The sequence below is a fragment of the Leucoraja erinacea genome, chromosome 17, assembly GCF_028641065.1.
Source record: "Leucoraja erinacea ecotype New England chromosome 17, Leri_hhj_1, whole genome shotgun sequence".
NCBI classification, from domain to species: domain Eukaryota; kingdom Metazoa; phylum Chordata; class Chondrichthyes; order Rajiformes; family Rajidae; genus Leucoraja; species Leucoraja erinaceus.
In genome coordinates, this window is record NC_073393.1 from 10,710,736 (window position 1) to 10,728,704 (window position 17,969).

The following is a 17,969-nucleotide window of genomic DNA, read 5'->3' on the forward strand; positions in this document are numbered from 1 at the left end:
TGTTGAAAAGACAAATTGAAGTGGATGCAGTATCATCATTGATTCTTCAGAATGCGGGTGAAATTTACTCTCAATTCAAATTGATGACAGAGATCATGTTTGTGATAGCTTAGCATTATATCTTGCATCAGCTATGTTATATTCCACAGATGCGCTGTAGAAAGCATTTTATCTTCTACAGATGCACTATTGAAAGTATTTTATTGGGATGCATCACAGCACGGTTTGGGAACACCCCTATCCAAGACTGTACGGAATTGCAGAGAACTGTGGACACAGTCCAGACCATCATGCAAATGAACCTCCCTCCCATTGACTCCATCTGCACTTTATGCTGCCTCGGCAAGGCCACCAGCATAATCAAAGACCATCCCAGTCACTCCCTCTTCTCCCTCCTCCCATCAAGCAAGTGGTACAGAGCTTTGAAAACGCATACCTCCAAATTCAGGGCCAAACTATCTTTAATTGGACTTTACTGAGCTTTATCTTGCACTAAATGTTATACCCTAAATACATTGTGAGAATTCTGGTTACTGGTATGCCCACCAGACCATGCAAGTAACATGGGGCAATGAGGCCTCAGCCCCATTTGCGGTTAGCAATGGTGTCAGACAAGAGGACATTTTGTTCCCAGTTCTTTTTAATCTCTATATGGATGATCTGTCCAAGCAATTGAAAGCCTGTAATACTTGGTGCATGATTGGTAATACTCTAGTGAACCATATTATGTATGCAGATGATAGACAATAGACAATAAATAGGTGCAGGAGTAGGCCATTTGGCCCTTCAAACCAGCACCGCCATTCAATGTGATCATGGCTGATCATCCCCAATCGGTACCCCATTCCTGCCTTCTCCCCATATCCCTTGACGCTGCTATTTTTAAGAACCCTATCTAGCTCTCTCTTGAAAGCATTCAGATAACCTGCCTCCTCCGCCGATTGAGACAGAGAATTCCACAGACTCACCACTCTCTGTGAGAAAAAGTGTTTCCTCATCTCTGTTCTAAATGGCTTACCCCTTATTCTTAAACTGTGGCCCCTGGTTCTGGACTCCCCCAACATCGGGAACATGGTTCCTGCCTCTAGCGTGACCAAAGCCCTTAACAATCTTATATGTTTCAATGTGATACCCTCTCATCCTTCTAAACTCCAGAGTGTACAAGCCCAGCTGCTCCATCCTCTCAGCAGAAGACAGTCCCGCCATCCCAGGAATTAACCTTGTAAACCTACGCTGCACTCCCTCAATAGCAAGAATGTCCTTCCTCAAATTAGGGGACCAAAACTGCACACAACACTCCAGATGTGGTCTCACTAGGGCTCTGTACAATTGCAGAAGGACCTCTTTGCTCCTATATTCGATTCCTCTTGTTATAAAGGCCAACATGCCATTCGCTTTCTTCACTGCCTGCTGTACTTGCATGCTTACTTTCATAGACTGATGTACAATGACCCCCAGATCCTGTTGTACTTCCCCTTTTCCCAACTTGGCGGCATTTAGATAGTAATCTGCCTTCCTGTTTTTGCTACCAAAGCTAACCTCACATTTATCCGCATTAAACTTTATCTGCCATGCATCTGCCCACTCCCCCAACCTGTCCAAGCCACCCTGCATTCTCATAGCATGATCTTGTGGTCTTTAGTCCATCTAGCGCTGGTCTCCAGCAGCTCCTTACTATATATGTTCTGTGTATGGTGTGCAACACTATATTAAATATAATGCTGGTAAGAGTGCTGTTATGATCTGTAGAACCAAAGAGGATAAATGTCTAAAATGTCCTGATTTTAAATTGTCTGATAATGAACTAAGTGTCTGTAATAAGGTAAAATATCTTGGACATTTTATTATAGAACAAATAACAGATGATGAGGATATTTATAGGCAACACCGTATGATGTATGCACAAGCAAGCATTCTCTTACGCAAGTTTAGTGCATGTACAGATGGAGTGAAGATGTACACTCCCAGCTGTAATCAGGCAACTGAACTATCCTGGTCAGAGCATACTGTACACCACTCTATACTGCACACATATGGTCAAACTACAGAAAAGCAAGCTTACAGAGACTTAAAGTAGCTTATAATTATGCCATGAGAATATTACTTAAGAGACCTAGATGGTGTAGTGCAAGTGCAATGTTTGTGGCTGCAGGAGTCAATACTTTACAAACTGTCCAAAGAAATCTCATGTATACATTTATTTGCCGGATTAATGAGTCTGAAAATGAAATTATCTTGGCCTTATCAAACATAACGTGTAAGTAAGTATACACTGTGCAGAGATTGATTGTAATCATGTATAGGGTTGTCGCTAACTGGATAGCATGCAAAACAAAATATTCACTGTACCTCGGTACATGTGACAATAATAATAAACTGAACTAACTACACTAACTAGTTATACAGGCATAACATTTCACAGCATGGATGCAAGTTCTTCAGCCCATTGAGTGCATCGATCGTCAACGACCATATTAATCGTACGTTGTATCCTTTTTTTTCCACATTCTCATTAACTCCCCTTACATTCTACCACAATTAACCCACCAACCTGCACGTCTTTGGGATGCAGGACAGCACATGGAGGACTCACACAGTCACAAGGAGAACATGCAAACTCCATACAGACAGTCCCTGAGGGCAGGATTAAACCTGGGTCTTTGTTGCTGTGAGGCAATGGCTCTACTCGATGTGCCACTGTAAAAAGACTGGAACTCCATAAAAAAACAGTCCCTGACCGGGATTTAGGCTTTGAGATTAAACCTAGTGGCTCAGTGGTAAAGTGCTGCAATGCCACATCCTGACTAGGCAATCAACGGAGTTTGGCTCCCCTGACTCGATGTCGGATTCTTTATTACTCTAACATTCTGGAGTAGTTCCAGAGGATTGGCGGGTAGCAAACGTAACCCCACTTTTTAAGAAGGGAGGGAGAAAAAACGTGGACTACAGACCAGTTAGCCTAAACTACTGCTAGAGTTTATTAAACATTTTAGCAGCACAAAAAAAAATCTGGACAAAGTCAGCATATTTACGAAAGGTAAATCACCGAACTTATAGAATTTTTTTCAATAGTTGGATAGGGGGAACCAGTGGATTGGTGTATCTGGACTTGAGGCTTTCGACAAGGTCCCACATAAGAGCTTAGTATACAAACTTCAAGCACAAGGCATTGGGGGTTCAGTATTGATGTGGATAGAGAACTGGCTGGCAAACAGGAAGCAACGAGTAGGAGTAAACCTTTTCACAATGGCAGGCAGTGAATGGGGGCCAAGGCTCAGTATGAGACCCCAGCTATTTACAATATATATTAATGACTGGATGAGGGTGAAGGCAAGTTTGCAGTAAGCTGGGGGGCAGTGTTTGTGAGGAGGATGCTAGGAGACTGCAAGGTGACTTGGATAGGCTGGGTGAGTGGGCAAATGTTTGGCAGATAGTTTAATGTGGATAAATGTGAGCACATTTTTTGGCAAAAAAACGGGAAAGCAACAACAAGATACAAGACAAGACAAGATACATTTAATTGTCATACATTTAATTGTCATTAAAGCAGATTATTATCTAAACGGTGGCCGATTGGGATAGGGGGAGATGCAGCGTGACCTGGGTGTCATGGTACACCAGTCATTGTAGGTAGGCATGCAGGTGCAGCACAGTAAAGAAAGCGAATGGTATATTGGCATAAAGGGATTTGATTATAGGAGTGTTCTACTGCAGTTGTACAGGGTCCCACACCTGGAGTATTGCGTGCACACAGGACAACAGTATGCAGGTTCTCCAAGTGGGATTCGAACCGGCTACCTTCCGGTCGCCAGCCGCCACACTTAGCCCATTGTGACTGGATAGACTTGGTTTGTACTCTCTAGAATTAAGGAGATTGAGAGGGGATCTTATAGAAACTTACAAAATTCTTAAGGGGTTGGACAGGCTAGATGCAGGAAGATTGTTCCCGATGTTGGGGAAGTCCAGGACAATCACAGCTTAAGGATAAGGGGGAAATCCTTTAAAACGAGATTCTTTTTCACACCTCTGGAACTCTCTGCTTGAGGCCAGATTGGCTATATTTAAGAGGGAGTTAGATGGCCCTGGCCAAGGGGATCAGAGGGTATGGAGAGAAGGCAGGTACGGGATACTGAGTTGGATGATCAGCCATGATCTGGCGGTGCAGGCTCCATGGCCTACTGCACCAAAGTTTCTGTTTTGTTATGTTTGTTAGTTAATTGGCTTTGGTAAAATTGTAAATTGTCCCGAGTGAGTGCGATGGCGCTCGTGTATGGGGTGATCACTGGTTGGCGTGGTTTCGGTGGACCAAATGGCCCGTTTCCGCGCTGTATCTCTAAAGTCCAAAGTGTGAAAGGGGAAAGATCTTTTGGAAATCTAACACCATCAATTTTCCTTTAAATCAGAATATTTGGCGATAATCAAGCCTTTCTTACTAGGGCAACTTATTTCTTAGGGGGAAAAAAACCAATGAGCATGTGTTTTTTGTTTTCTAAAATCACAAGAGAAGTTAGCTAAATAATTCAATTTCCATCAGATCCCAGTCATTAATCCAGCAATATCCTTTGTATCTCAGCTCAGCAGCGAAATCGAATCCGTGAGCTGGAACCATTGCAAGGCATGCTTGTAACCACAACAGAGAACTGTGAACATAGGCTTCTTGCCCTGCGTGAAGAAGAAAAATTTGAGATTCTATCACTGAAGCGTGAAAGAACACAGCTACTCAAAAACATTGATAATTTAATGGAAACGCAGGATTCTCTGGAGACCCAGGTCAGTTAATTCATGTGTGACTGGCATTGAGTTATACAGTATGGAAACAGGCCCTTCGACCCAACTCATCCATACAGACCATGATGTCCATATGAGCTGGTCTTATTTGCTTGCGTTTGGGCCATAACCATTTAAACTTTTTGTTTTCTATCTATGTACATGTCTAAATGTCTTTTAAACATTGTAATTGTACCCACTTCTACAGTTTCTTTTTCCATATATTCTCACCACCTTCTGTGGGTAAAAGTTGCACCTCAGGTTCTTTCTAAATATTACTCTTATTACATGTGACAATAAACTGACCTTGAAACCTTACTTTAAATTTCTGCCCTCTAGTTTTATTCTCCACCACCCTGAGAAAAACTGTGACTATCCACCATATCTATGATCGTCATGATTTTGTATCTCTATAAGGTCACCTTTGAACTTTCTACGCCACAGAAGAAAGGTAACCCAGTCTTCTTCTTGCATATGGCATGCGTTGCCTAAAATTGTAGGCCAACTTGTTCTATTTCATCTTATTTGATTGTGCACGCCGGTTGATTGCATTCGTCAAAACAGGGCAGACCACGTGAAGGTTGCAATCTTCCACCCCGGTAACCCAGTCTGCCTCCAGCCTCTGCTTATAATCAAGCCCTCCAGACCCCGTAATATCTTTGTGGCATATATTCTTTAAGTAACATGCAGGATAATATGATGCAGACCCAGTCCAAATTAGATTAAAATTCAAACTAGTTGCCTTCTAATAGCTTTCCAAATGCTGTGGCTTGTTTGTTGTATATAATAAAATGTTCATCAGGGTATTCTTGCCCTCATGTTCTGCTTTTTGGCTGGATCTAAATAAATGGAACCATATGACCTCTTTTCAAATCACATGCCTTTCTCCACATTAGGACAATCTGATTAACATTGCATTATTGCTCCCAGAGCAGCACAAACAGAGCATTCTTTCAAATTAAAATGAAACATTCTTTATCATAGAATGTGCATTTATCATTTTCCTGCCCTGCTTTCCCAATATACTGACTCTTTTGTTTGGGCGTGGTTACATGAAAGTCATTAACCATCTCATCATTATTTACATGCTCACCTCAAATGTGCTGTGTCAGCAATCTACTTCATAAACGTTTAATTGGTGTAAGACAGCAATTATTGTAATTTACTTGTGTATTGGCTGATACTTTTGTTTTTAGTTGGCGGCCAAATTGGTCAATCCGCTGCAATGTTCGACTGTCTATTTAAAAAAATAAATGATGTTATTTATTCATATTGACAATAGAAAAGGAAAGGTTTTACATTATACAATGGTCCATTGTCTCAATACGACAAATGTAACCACAGTAGTTGTGTGGGGGGAAAAGTGGTAGCACGTTTGCACATCAATAAATGGAACTAAGATGCCTGCACAGATGCTCTTTCTTTTATAGGACATAGGTTGTGGGATAAATTAGATCAAGGCACCCAGATAATTTAGCTGCTCATTTTTAAATAATAGCAGTTTATTTGGAACGGCAGATGCACCATGGTTTGACCTACCATTTGAAATTTATTTTCTTTTGCGTTTTCATCTCTGCTTTTGTATTCTCAGCAGTACAGAGATACCAGTTAAAACTGTACTTCGATCTTCAATCTTGCAATTTATTTCTCTTCCGAGGCTTCTGAGTAAAAAAAAGTAATTGAATTAAATAGGACGGAAACACACCATTTTGCCCATTATGTACCTATCCAAATGAATCTTATTTACTGCATTGCTCCATTGTCTACTGTGCCCACTGGTTTTAATTTGTTTTCTTCAGGCTAAAGTCAAATATTCATGGGAAGTTTTATTTCACTATTGGCGCTACATAAAAAACAAGTTATATTAGGGAATAAAATTGTTTCATATTCCATCTTCTACGTCATTCATTATGATGACAAAAATAAAACACAATTTTCTTTCGAAAACTTTTAATTGTAGAAATTCCATAGTGCTGATTTTTGAGTTCGTTTTCTGATTTGCAGGTTCGTAAGCTTCAGGAAGAGCTGGCAACTGAATATGAACGATATCGAGAACAAAGAGATGCACGCATTCTTCTGATCGCTGATATGAATAATCTACATGTTCAACAAGAAGAGCCAGTACATTCTCAGGCAAAAGAAGGTGAAATTATATAGTTGGTTTATAACTGTTGTATAACAACTAAGTAATATTTATTCTGCTTGTGTATGAGAATCATGGTGTTTTCAAGATAAGTTGCAGTGACACTGGGAATCAAGTCAATCTTATGTGCAGGAAGGAACTGTAGATGCTAATTTATATCAAAGATGGACACAAAGTGCAGAGGTAACTCAGCGGGTCAGGCAGCATCCGTGGAGAAAAAGAATGGGTGGTGTTTCATTTCGGAACCCTACTTCATACTTCTTTGTGGCAGTTTTGTTAATTTGATGTTGAAAAAGCAATGTCAATTATTGATTATTCAACCTGGCTCAAGATTGGAACTCAATAAGTAGACTTTTCAGTGGAACTGCTTCAAATTAACCAACAGGTTTTAATGGCTTTCTTCAAGGAGCTCTTGTGATTAGGGATGTGGACTTGCAGATGCTACCATATGTAGGGCAGGGATGCCCAATGGGTGAATGCAGTGCTATTTTTATGACGGTACATGCTGGAATGGCATACATGCACCTCTCAATAGCCAAAAACTAGAATTTCAATTTTTTGGGATTTTTATTTCAATCTTCAGTATTAAATTATCAATTTTATCACAAAAGACTATGAACCTTTAAAGCATTGCTTGAACTGTTATATCCTAGGTTGTGATAATAATATGATCATTTAATTTACCAGAAATGTGATACGTATATTTGGTTAAAAAAAGGTGAATATTTTTGTCATAATATGCTTCATTATTAACATGTGTTACTTTTAAATTTGAAATTCATTGCTTCCCAATATCAAAACAGAGGAGGAAATTGGTGGCGTGAAAATGTTGATAAATGTGGCTTAAAGTTTAATTGATATGTATTAGTTTAATTTAGTGAGACAATGTGGAAACAGGCCCTTTGGCCCACCAGGTCCATGCTGACCACTGATCACCCCATACACTAGTTCTATCCTACACACTAGGGACAATTTACAGAAGCCAATTATCCTACAAACCTGCATGTCTTTGGAATGTGTGAGGAAAACAGAGCACGTGGAGAAAACCCACACGGTCACAGGGAGTACGTACAAACTCCGTGCAGACAGCACCCGTATTCAGGATCGAACCTTGGTCTCTGGTGATGTAAGGCAACAACTCTTCTGCTGTGCCACGGTGCTGCCCATTTTTATGTCTACGAAAAGTATATGAATATATTTGCATATACTAAGCCATATAGTTTCAGCTGTTTAAATACACCGTGTGTCTGTTTATATTCATAAATATTTGGTCCACAACTTAATACCTGGATATTTGCTTGTGGATCACTAGGGGGGGGGAAAGGGAAGGGATAAATGTATGCTTTATAGTAGACACAATAAAACAAAACAATTTTGAGCTACTTGAATTGGAAACAAGCAAAATTAGAATAGATGTCCAATGTAAGTAAAATAATATATTTAGATGTGGATGCAAAAATTATATCAGTTTTGCAATTGATTGATTAATTTTACAATTATAAAATGCTCCAGCTTTTTCTTGCTATGTGTTACATATTTGATGTGAACTTTCGAAAAACACTCTTATACTTGTTTTCCTAAGAATAAGCACATTTGCAGTGTTCTGTTTTGGTTTACATTTCAAACACGGGACCATCCTACAAACAAGAGAGCAGTCCTGAGCTACTATCTACCTCATTGGAGACCCTCGGACTATCTTTGTTTGGACTTTACTGGACTTTGGCTTGCACTAAACGTTATTCTTATTATCCCATTTAACATGTATCTGCACACTGTAGATGGCTCAATTGTAATCATGTATTGTCTTTCCGATGACTAGTTGGCACTCAACAAAAGCTATTTAATGTACGTCAGTACATGTGACAATAAACTAAGCTAAACTACACTAAGCTAAACTACACTAAGCTAAACTACACTAAGCTAAACTACACTAAGCTAAACTACACTAATCTAAACTACAAATCTGTAGTTGTGTTGACTCAACAAACCAAAACCGGAGTCTGCTCTGGCTATTGTTGGTTGACTAGGTACTTTTAATACTAATATTTACATGATACTGAAAGGTATTAAATGTGAATGACGATATAGGTAAGATATATTTTCAAACAGTTTTCACATGTTGTTTTTCAAAGCTGATGAGGCTGATGATCCCATTAAACTGAAATTGGCGTTGAAGGTGGCTCATGAAGACCTCAAGGGATTGCAATTTACACTAAATGAAATTAAGGCAGAGTATGGGGATGTGATTCCAAGAAGGGAGTTTGAAACTTTAGAAAAAACCTATAATGAGTTAACTGAGAAGGTATGTGCTCATTTTCTATGTTTAAAATGTATTCTGCAAATATTGCAGAATTATTGGTAGATTGTATATTGGATTATGAGTCAGGAAATGTTGATGCTAGTTGTACACTCCACTCCTTACATCGCATTGGGCTTTGATTTCATTGTTAATTTCCAAGCTTTTAGCTTATAGTTTATCTCCATTCACCACGTAGAGGGAATCCATTAAGTTGTTTGGGTGCCAAAATGAAGGAGTATGAAATTAAATCCGATTAAATAGCATTTACTGGATTCAATCTCAACAAGTGGGTGCAATTCAACTTCCAGAAAATAATTGGGATTGGGAAAAAAATATCAAGATTGATATGGAAATGGAAAGTAGAATATGAGAAACATAAACATAAACTGCAAACCTCCTATCTGTATGTGACTAGGAAAAGATTGGCAACATTTAATGTGGATCGCTTTACAGACTGAGGGAGGAAACATTATATTACGGAAGAGGGAAATTTAGTTTAGTTTAAATAATTTCCAAGACCTACCTATAGCAGCATATGTGCGTCAGACTTCACAGCCACAGATGAGGTCAGGAAGGTGATATTGCAGACGCCTTCTCAAACGAAAAGCCGTGCTTTGTAAGAATGGCCCACGAATGTTGCTGGCTATGCATACGCAAAGTTATTTTGAGCAAATGATATCAAAGCCTGCACTTATTGTCATGCTGGAGATTGAAAATGCTGGAGTAACTGAAATAGGAATGTGGAGAGAAGGGGAGGGGTGAAATAGGTGCACATCTAGGAGGGGAACATGGGAGAAGGTGAGAAAGGGGTGAGTGTGGGGGAGAAAGGGGAGGGAAGGAAGGTTGTTAGAAGTTGCCTAAAATTGGAGAATTAAGCAACCCAAGTGGAATATGAGATGCTGTTCCTGAAGAATCTTTTGACAAAGATGAAAAGCTAAAGCTTATTGATTAGAACATCTTTTAACACAGAATCCAGCATTGTATTGTATGATTAACCAAAATGCACTGAAAAGGGTAGTATTCAGTTAATGAAGACTAAAGGGCCTGTCCCACTTGGCCTCCATTTACGCCACAGGCCAGTAGTGACATCATGCTTCCGTACAGCCGTCTGGAGTGCGTGATGTCATTTGAATACCCAGTTTATGATATTTACCCAGTTTATGATATTTATGGTGATTTTCTAAAATGTTCCAGTTTCTTGAGTGGTGCTAGCAATTGGAAAAACTGCAGATGTAATGCCCCTATTCAAAAAAAGAGATGAATAAAAAGTAGCAAGCTGCAGACCAAATTAATCGGTGGGAAGGAACTGCAGATGCTGGTTTAAATTGAAGATAGACACAAAATGCAGGAGTAACTCAGCATCTCTGGAGAGAAGGAATGGACGATGTTTCAGACTGAAGAAGGGTCTCGACCCGAAACGTCACCCATTCAACCCGAAACGTCACCCTGTCCCACTTGGCCGTCATTTACGCGACAGGTCGGTGGCGTGCAAAGATTTCGTACAGGACGAAATCCTGGTGCGCTTTGCGATACCGCGAGCAACTCCACATTCCTCCAAGCCACTCCATGCGCCCGTCCCACGCTACCCACACGCTACCAGGTCGTGTAAATGGCGCGCATTGACGGCCAAGTGGGACAGGCCCTTAAGTGTGCAGATGTTTGGAGTCCAGTTCACAGTATTTGGACTCCTTGGTCTGGGTATCTCAGGTTGAAGACCCTAAGTTAACAAACTTAGCTAACAAAATAAATTGCATGGCGCCAAAACAGAATCTTCAATGCATTAGCAGTAACTTTTACAAATAAAACTTTAATGTCAGTTTTGTAAAGAGTCCTTTTGTCAACAAGAATTCAAAAGTTTAGAGTATGTTAGTCTAGTCCACTTTGCATGGAATATATATAGGATATTTCCACTAGTGAGAGAGTCTAGGACCAGAGGTCATAGCCTCAGAATAAAAGGGCATACCTTATGAAAGAAGATGAGGAGGAATTTATTTTGTCAGAGGGTGGTGCATCTGTGGAATTCATTGCCACAGAAGGCTGCGGAGATCAAGTCAATAGATATTTTAAAAGTGGAGATTGATAGATTCTTGATTAGTACGGGTGTCAGGGGTTATGGGGAGGGCAGGAGTATGGGGTAGAGAGGGAGAGATAGATCAGCTATGATTGAATGGTGGAGTAGGCTTGATGGGCCAAATGGCCTAATTCTGCTCCTACAATTTATGAACTGATGATTTTATATAATCCTCTGGTTGAATTCTGTAGTTCCTTAAAAAAATGATTTTTGAACTGCTGAGCATGAGGATTATAAGATGCTGTCTTACCAGCATTGTATTTACGGCAGTTTATTCTTTTAGTATGAACATATGCAGAGGCATTTCACTCAGTTGAAAATGGAACACAATACCCTATTGGACGTTAACAAGAATACGACTCTTGAGCGAGACAAACTGAGTGCAGAAGTTGAACTACTAAGAACTAAAGTGTCAGGTAAGTAACACAAAGCCTCATCTGTCTGGATTAAAATCTAAGTTTCATACCTAAAAAAGGTTATTTCATTGTTTTGCAATGGCCATATGTGATACTCGAGTGTCATTCTTCCATTTGACTAACAAACATATTCGCCAGGGACTCTTGTGTACATTGTAAAACCAACATATGACAAATAGTTTTCAAGAAGGAACTGCAGATGCTGGGAAATCGAAGGTACATAAAAATGCTGGAGAAATTCAGCGGGTGCAGCAGCATCTATGGAGCGAAGGAAATAGGTCTGAAGAAGGGTTTCGGCCCGAAACGTTACCTATTTCCTTCGCTCCGTAGATGCTGCTGCACCCGCTGAGTTTCTCCAGCATTTTTGTGTACCTATGACAAATAGTCGTACAGTAGTCACAAAATAATGTCAGTAAAGAGTTACAGGTCACCAGAAGCTATCACAGAGTTTTAAAATAGATGAGGACATTTTCTTGAATCAGCAACTGCTCTTTACATTGAAAAGTTACATCTCAGTCCACTGTTGAAAGGTGAATGAGTGAAACCTTGGACCGTTACCTTTCACAGCTATGGATTATTATGTTTTGTTCAATAGCTGCAAGTTTATTGCAATGAAATTAAGGATGGAATTACTAACCACAGTTTTAGGAATAACTCAAATATAGTATGTTCGGCTGATTAGAGACAATCAGATCTGTAAATGATGGATCATGGCTGAGAACATGATTGAATGTTTTGGTGAAGTGATTGTAGTAAACAGGAAATGTCTGAGGGTGTGACTAATTTTAGTTTTTAGTTTTAGAGATACAACATGGAAACAGGCCCTTCAGCCCACCGAGTCCGCGCCGACTAGTGATCCCCATACACTAGCACTATCCTACACACTAGGGACAATTTACAATTTTTACCGAAGCCAATTAACCTGAAAACCTGTACCTCTTTGGAGTGTGGGAGGAGACCGGGGGAAATCTTGGATCAAATGGCGATGCAGGACTGCAATATATCTCCATATTGGGATTGTGTGGGATTTCTTGGAATCTTGGAAACTTTATAGTCATTCAGATGTATCTGTTGGACTTTCTGGCTGATAGACACTGCAGGTCAGGGAAAAAGCTGTTGGGATAACATGGACAAATACCAGCAGCGTATTTTGTGATGGTACTACACACAACACCCTCTGTATGCTGGTAGGTTAGGGAGTGTTGTATTGTATTGTATTGTATTCAAATTTATTGTCATTGTCTCAATTTGAGACAACGAAATGAATTTCCCTTACAGGCAGTATCATAAAAATAAAAAAAAAATAAAAAATCACAAAAAAATAATAAAAATAAATAATAAATAAATAATACAACATATTAAAAATAAAATTGAAATTGAATTAAAAATTTAAAAATTTAAAAAAAGCACAAACACAGAAAGTCCACGACACAACATAACATAAATGGCACCAAGGTGAGGATGGCACCATAGTCCAGCCAGCCTCCCCTCCATGTTCATCCGTGGTCGGGGCCTTCCGAGCACCCGCAGTCGCCGCCCCGGGTGGCCCGATGTTCAGGCCCTCACGCCAGGCTGGTGGAACGCCGACGCCGAACCCCGACGGTGAACATCCTCCTCCTCAGCGGCCCGGACCTTCTGGATCAGCCGCCTCCCGCAGCCGGAGTCCGCAGCTCCCGAGTCCACAGGTCGAGCCGGGCAGAGTCGCAGGACCCCGCGCTGTCCATCAGCGCCGCCCGCGTTGGGAGCTCCGCAAACCGCAGCTCCATGATGTTGGTGCAGCAGGTCCAGCACTCCGGGCTCCAGACGGCGACCCCCGGTAAGGCATCGCCAGCCCTGCGATGTTCCAGCGCTGTCCCGCCGCTGCTGGAGCTCCAGTCGATCCCGGCAGGAAAGGCCGCGCCAATCCAGGTAGGTAGGCCGCTGTGGGGGGAGGGGGGGGGGCGAGGACGCGACTCGAATAATAGTCGCGTCCTCACCAGGAAGCGGCTGAAGGACGGTATCCCCCGCACCGTGCCCTCTTCCCCCACATAAAAACGCCAAAAAACACAAAAAAAACACACTTTAACATAACTAAATAAACAAAAAAACAAAAAGATACCGGGCTGTAGGTGGAGGCTGCTGGCACCAGCGCCACCGGAAGTACAATACAGTGTATGCATTGATCAGTGGGGTTGCCAATTGTTTGTTTCTTCATTCTGAATTGTTCTGACCTTTGAGCATTATTGGTGCTGCCTTCTCTGTGGATTGTCACCTTGTCGTGGTGGAGAAGCTTGTGTGGTCCTGAGATCCTGAGAGCGATGCCGATGCTCCTGGTAGGGCCACCTATGGCAGTACGGTCGAGAGGGTGGTCTCTGTCAAAGAGCAATCCAACCAAGACCTCAACGGTGGAACAGGCGGAGGATGATCGATGACTTTAGTGGAGCGTCACAACGGCTGGGAAGGCAGATGAAGGCTGCAGCAGAAAAGGGTCCCCGGTCGTCTTGGATTCCATGCCACTGGATCCTGACCCAGATCTGTCAAGGACCGTGTGGTGGCTGTCTGTGCACCAGTCTCCCCACGTTAAACAAAGTTACGCACAGGTGTCTTCCATGAGAGGACAGTCATACTCGTTTCGAGTGACTGCCGATGATGATTGGTGCTGCATGGAAAAGTTTAGGATGTTAGGTCACTTACTGCAGTATTTATGTGGCTGGTTCAGTTGTGTTTCTACTCAATGATGACCCTCAGGATATTGATAGTGGCAGAGTCATCAAAGGTAATGCACTTGAATGTCAAGAGAATCTCAATTCTCTCTTAATCAAGATAGTAATTGTTTAGCTCTTTTGTGGCATGAATATTACCCATTCCACTTATCGACCAGAATGTTATCCAGGTCTTGATACTTCAGGCAGACCTGTAACTGAAGTACTTTGATTTATCATATCAAAGGATTGCAATATAATACCAACCATGTTATAAGGGGGGGGGGGGGGGGGGCGCGCATCGTCACATGGGAGGGGTGGTTCCCGAATGCAATACTCCCTTGCTGGTGGTGGCTCCCGGCTCCAGGGGGGGGGGGGGGGGGGGGGGGGGGGGGGGGGGGGGGGGGGTCATGTCACTAGCTAGCAGTGCAAGCAAGAAGGCAGCGTTTCTTTTAGGTTTTTGAACATTTTCATTAATAACACGAGAAGTAAAGCATGAATTTTTCAGATAAGGAGATTTTGGACTCCACGGACAAAATCTCTAACGGAATATGTAAAAATGTTATTGTCAGTGCGTCGTTTTTTGGAGAAGATGTGATTATATACAAACACACACACATCCAAGATCAGACTTTCAATATGATAAATATAAGACACACTCATCAATTTCTAGAGTTCAAGCTAATTTGAATAAGCTGCAATGTAATGACAAGCTCAAAATTCACCAGAAATGTAATGTTTATTGATTATAGACAATATCAAGCACACAGAATTTTATATTTGAATTGGATGGCTTGAATGTTCCTACTTAGATTTGTTTGTAGAAATATTAACTAATGTCAGTAAAAATTTAAGTTGTGGATGATATCTCTAACCAAACCACATATTTAAACCTATATACTAGAAAATAATAGATGCCAATAGTAAATTAAATTTTAGAAAAAGATGCCACTGGCTGCCCGATAGATTTTAGTTTTTATTTATTAATGCAAATCTAATATTTTGTTTTTGCTTGTAATTTGAACAGGTAGTGACGTGGCAGTTAATGAAGCAAATCAGGATTACTTTGAAGGACTGGTATGAGTTTAATAATCATTCATCGAATGTTATTGATAAAAGATTTTAGCACACCCACCTATACAGTACATATTACAAAAAAACAGTTACTGGCAGTTTCAGTTGAGTAACTTAAATGATTGATGTGCCTTCTGGCAAAAGGTTGGTGACAGACATGACCTTGACCCAGTTAACACAGAAAGTGAGAAAGGTTAATGTGTGGGCTCGGACTCAGATTTTTTTGCACTTTTATCCTTTGTATTTTGAGAACATTGGTGGCGATGGAGGGCATAACAATGATTCACATTTTTTCCAGTAGATCCAATGAGGTTAAAGGCAAATCTGATCTGAAAATAAAAAAGCTTTCATCAGCAAAAACTGATTATAAAGCGATCTTACTCTGAAATGTCCTCCCACCACTAGAGAGCGGTCCGAGCTACTATCTACCTCACTGGAGACCGTCAAACTATTTTATTCTGACTTTACTGGACTTTATCTTGAACTAGATGTTATACCTTTTATCCTGTATCTGTACACTGTGGACAGCTTGATTACAATAATTTATAATCTTTTTGCTGACTGGATAGCACGCAACAAAAACGCTTTTCACAGTACCTTGGTATATGTGACAATAATTTAGTTTTTAGTTTTAGTTTTTAGTTTTAGTTTTAAAGATACAGCATGGAAACAGGCCCTCCAGCCCACACTGACCAGCGATCCCCATACATTAAAACTACACTACACACACTAGGGACAATTTTACATTTATACCAAGCCAACTAACCTACCATCCTGTACGTCTTTGGAGTGTGGGAGGAAGCCGACGATCTTGGAGAAACCCCACGTAGGTCACAGGGAGAACGAACAAACTCCGTACAGACAAGCACCCCTAGTCAGGATCAAACCCGGATCTCTGTCGCTGTAAAGCAATAGCTATACCGCTACGTCACCGTGCTGCCCTCAATAACATATTAAGCTCAAGTTTAATATGTAATTGTAGCCTTGTATTTGTAGACCAGTGTGGTTGATTCTTAATTGGTCTGACAAAGATTGTTGTAGTAGAATTCTATGTGCAATAAACAAGCTATCTCACATTGGTGGAAGCACTATACATTGTGTTGGTTAAATTGGAACCATTTCCGTGGTTTCAACACAAGAATAGAATACAAGTAGGGGCAGACTGATTCCTCAGTCTGAAGAAGGGTCTTGACCCGAAACGTCACCTCCTCCTTTTCTCCAGAGATGCTGCCTGACCTACTGAGTTACTCCAGCTTTTTGTGTCTGTCTTCTGCTTAAACCAGCATCAGCAGTTCCTCCCTACACAATGGTTAATAAACGCTTGTTTTACCATCAATGCTCACTTCTTGAGAAATATTTGAAATAAAACCTTTTGGGTATGATGAAATAGCAGCACTGGCCAACATACTAAATGGGTTCATAACTGCCCAGTTAATTAAATATTAATCTAGAGGAATCCCAAAAGATGGGGAGAACACAATATTCCTAAAGCATGTGATAACAAGGAACTGCAGATGCTGGTTGAAACTAAAAATAGACACAAAATGTTGGGAGTAACTTGGCAGGTCAGGCAGCATCAGTGGAGAACATGGATAGACGGCATTTCCCGGTTCCAACCCAAAATGTCACCTATCCATGTTCTCCAGGGATGCAAAAGGATTTGAGTATAGGAGCAGAGAGGTTCTACTGCAGTTGTACAGGGTCTTGGTGAGACCACACTTGGAGTATTGCGTACAGTTTTGGTCTCCAAATCTGAGGAAGGACATTATTGCCATAGAGGGAGTGCAGAGACGGTTCACCAGACTGATTCCTGGGATGTCAGGACTGTCTTATGAAGAAAGACTGGATAGACTTGGTTTATACTCTCTAGAATTTAGAAGATTGAGAGGGGATCTTATAGAAACTTACAAAATTCTTAAGGGGTTGGACAGGCTAGATGCAGGAAGATTGTTCCCGATGTTAGGGAAGTCCAGGACAAGGGGTCACAGCTTAAGGATAAAGGGGAAGTCCTTTAAAACCGAGATGAGAAGAACTTTTTTCACACAGAGAGTGGTGAATCTCTGGAACTCTCTGCCACAGAGGGTAGTTGAGGCCAGTTCATTGGCTATATTTAAGAGGGAGTTAGATGTGGCCCTTGTGGCTAAGGGATCAGGGGGTATGGAGAGAAGGCAGGTACGGGATACTGAGTTGGATGATCAGCCATGATCATATTGAATGGCGGTGCAGGCTCGAAGGGCCGAATGGCCTACTCCTGCACCTAATTTCTATGTTTCTATGTTTCTATGCTGCCTGACCCGTTGAGTTACTACAGGATTTTATGTCTATTCCTAAAGCATGGATTACATGTCCCTGTACGGTTTAGAACTAATTAACCACTTTCTGCAGTGTTGAATGTTAACATAGTGAAATAGAGCAATAATTTGCATACTGCAACGTTCAACATATTTCATCAAGAATTGGTTTGTGATTTTTGTATGAGGGACAGCCATGAAATCTTCTGCATTAATCTTTCCTGTAA

The 17,969-nt window shown here is 41.0% G+C and overlaps 1 protein-coding gene across 2 annotated transcripts in view; it reads left to right on the top strand.

The window, feature by feature from the left end:
* The window catches only part of tsnaxip1 (translin-associated factor X interacting protein 1), a 47,690-nt gene that overhangs the window by 12,276 nt on the left and 17,445 nt on the right, over nt 1-17,969 (top strand). For both annotated transcript variants that reach the window (XM_055648481.1, XM_055648482.1), the window contains 5 exons: nt 4,574-4,770; nt 6,772-6,910; nt 9,043-9,212; nt 11,564-11,696; nt 15,405-15,454. In XM_055648481.1, coding sequence (XP_055504456.1) covers nt 4,574-4,770; nt 6,772-6,910; nt 9,043-9,212; nt 11,564-11,696; nt 15,405-15,454 — 689 coding nt within the window. The remainder of the gene's footprint in view (nt 1-4,573; nt 4,771-6,771; nt 6,911-9,042; nt 9,213-11,563; nt 11,697-15,404; nt 15,455-17,969) is intronic.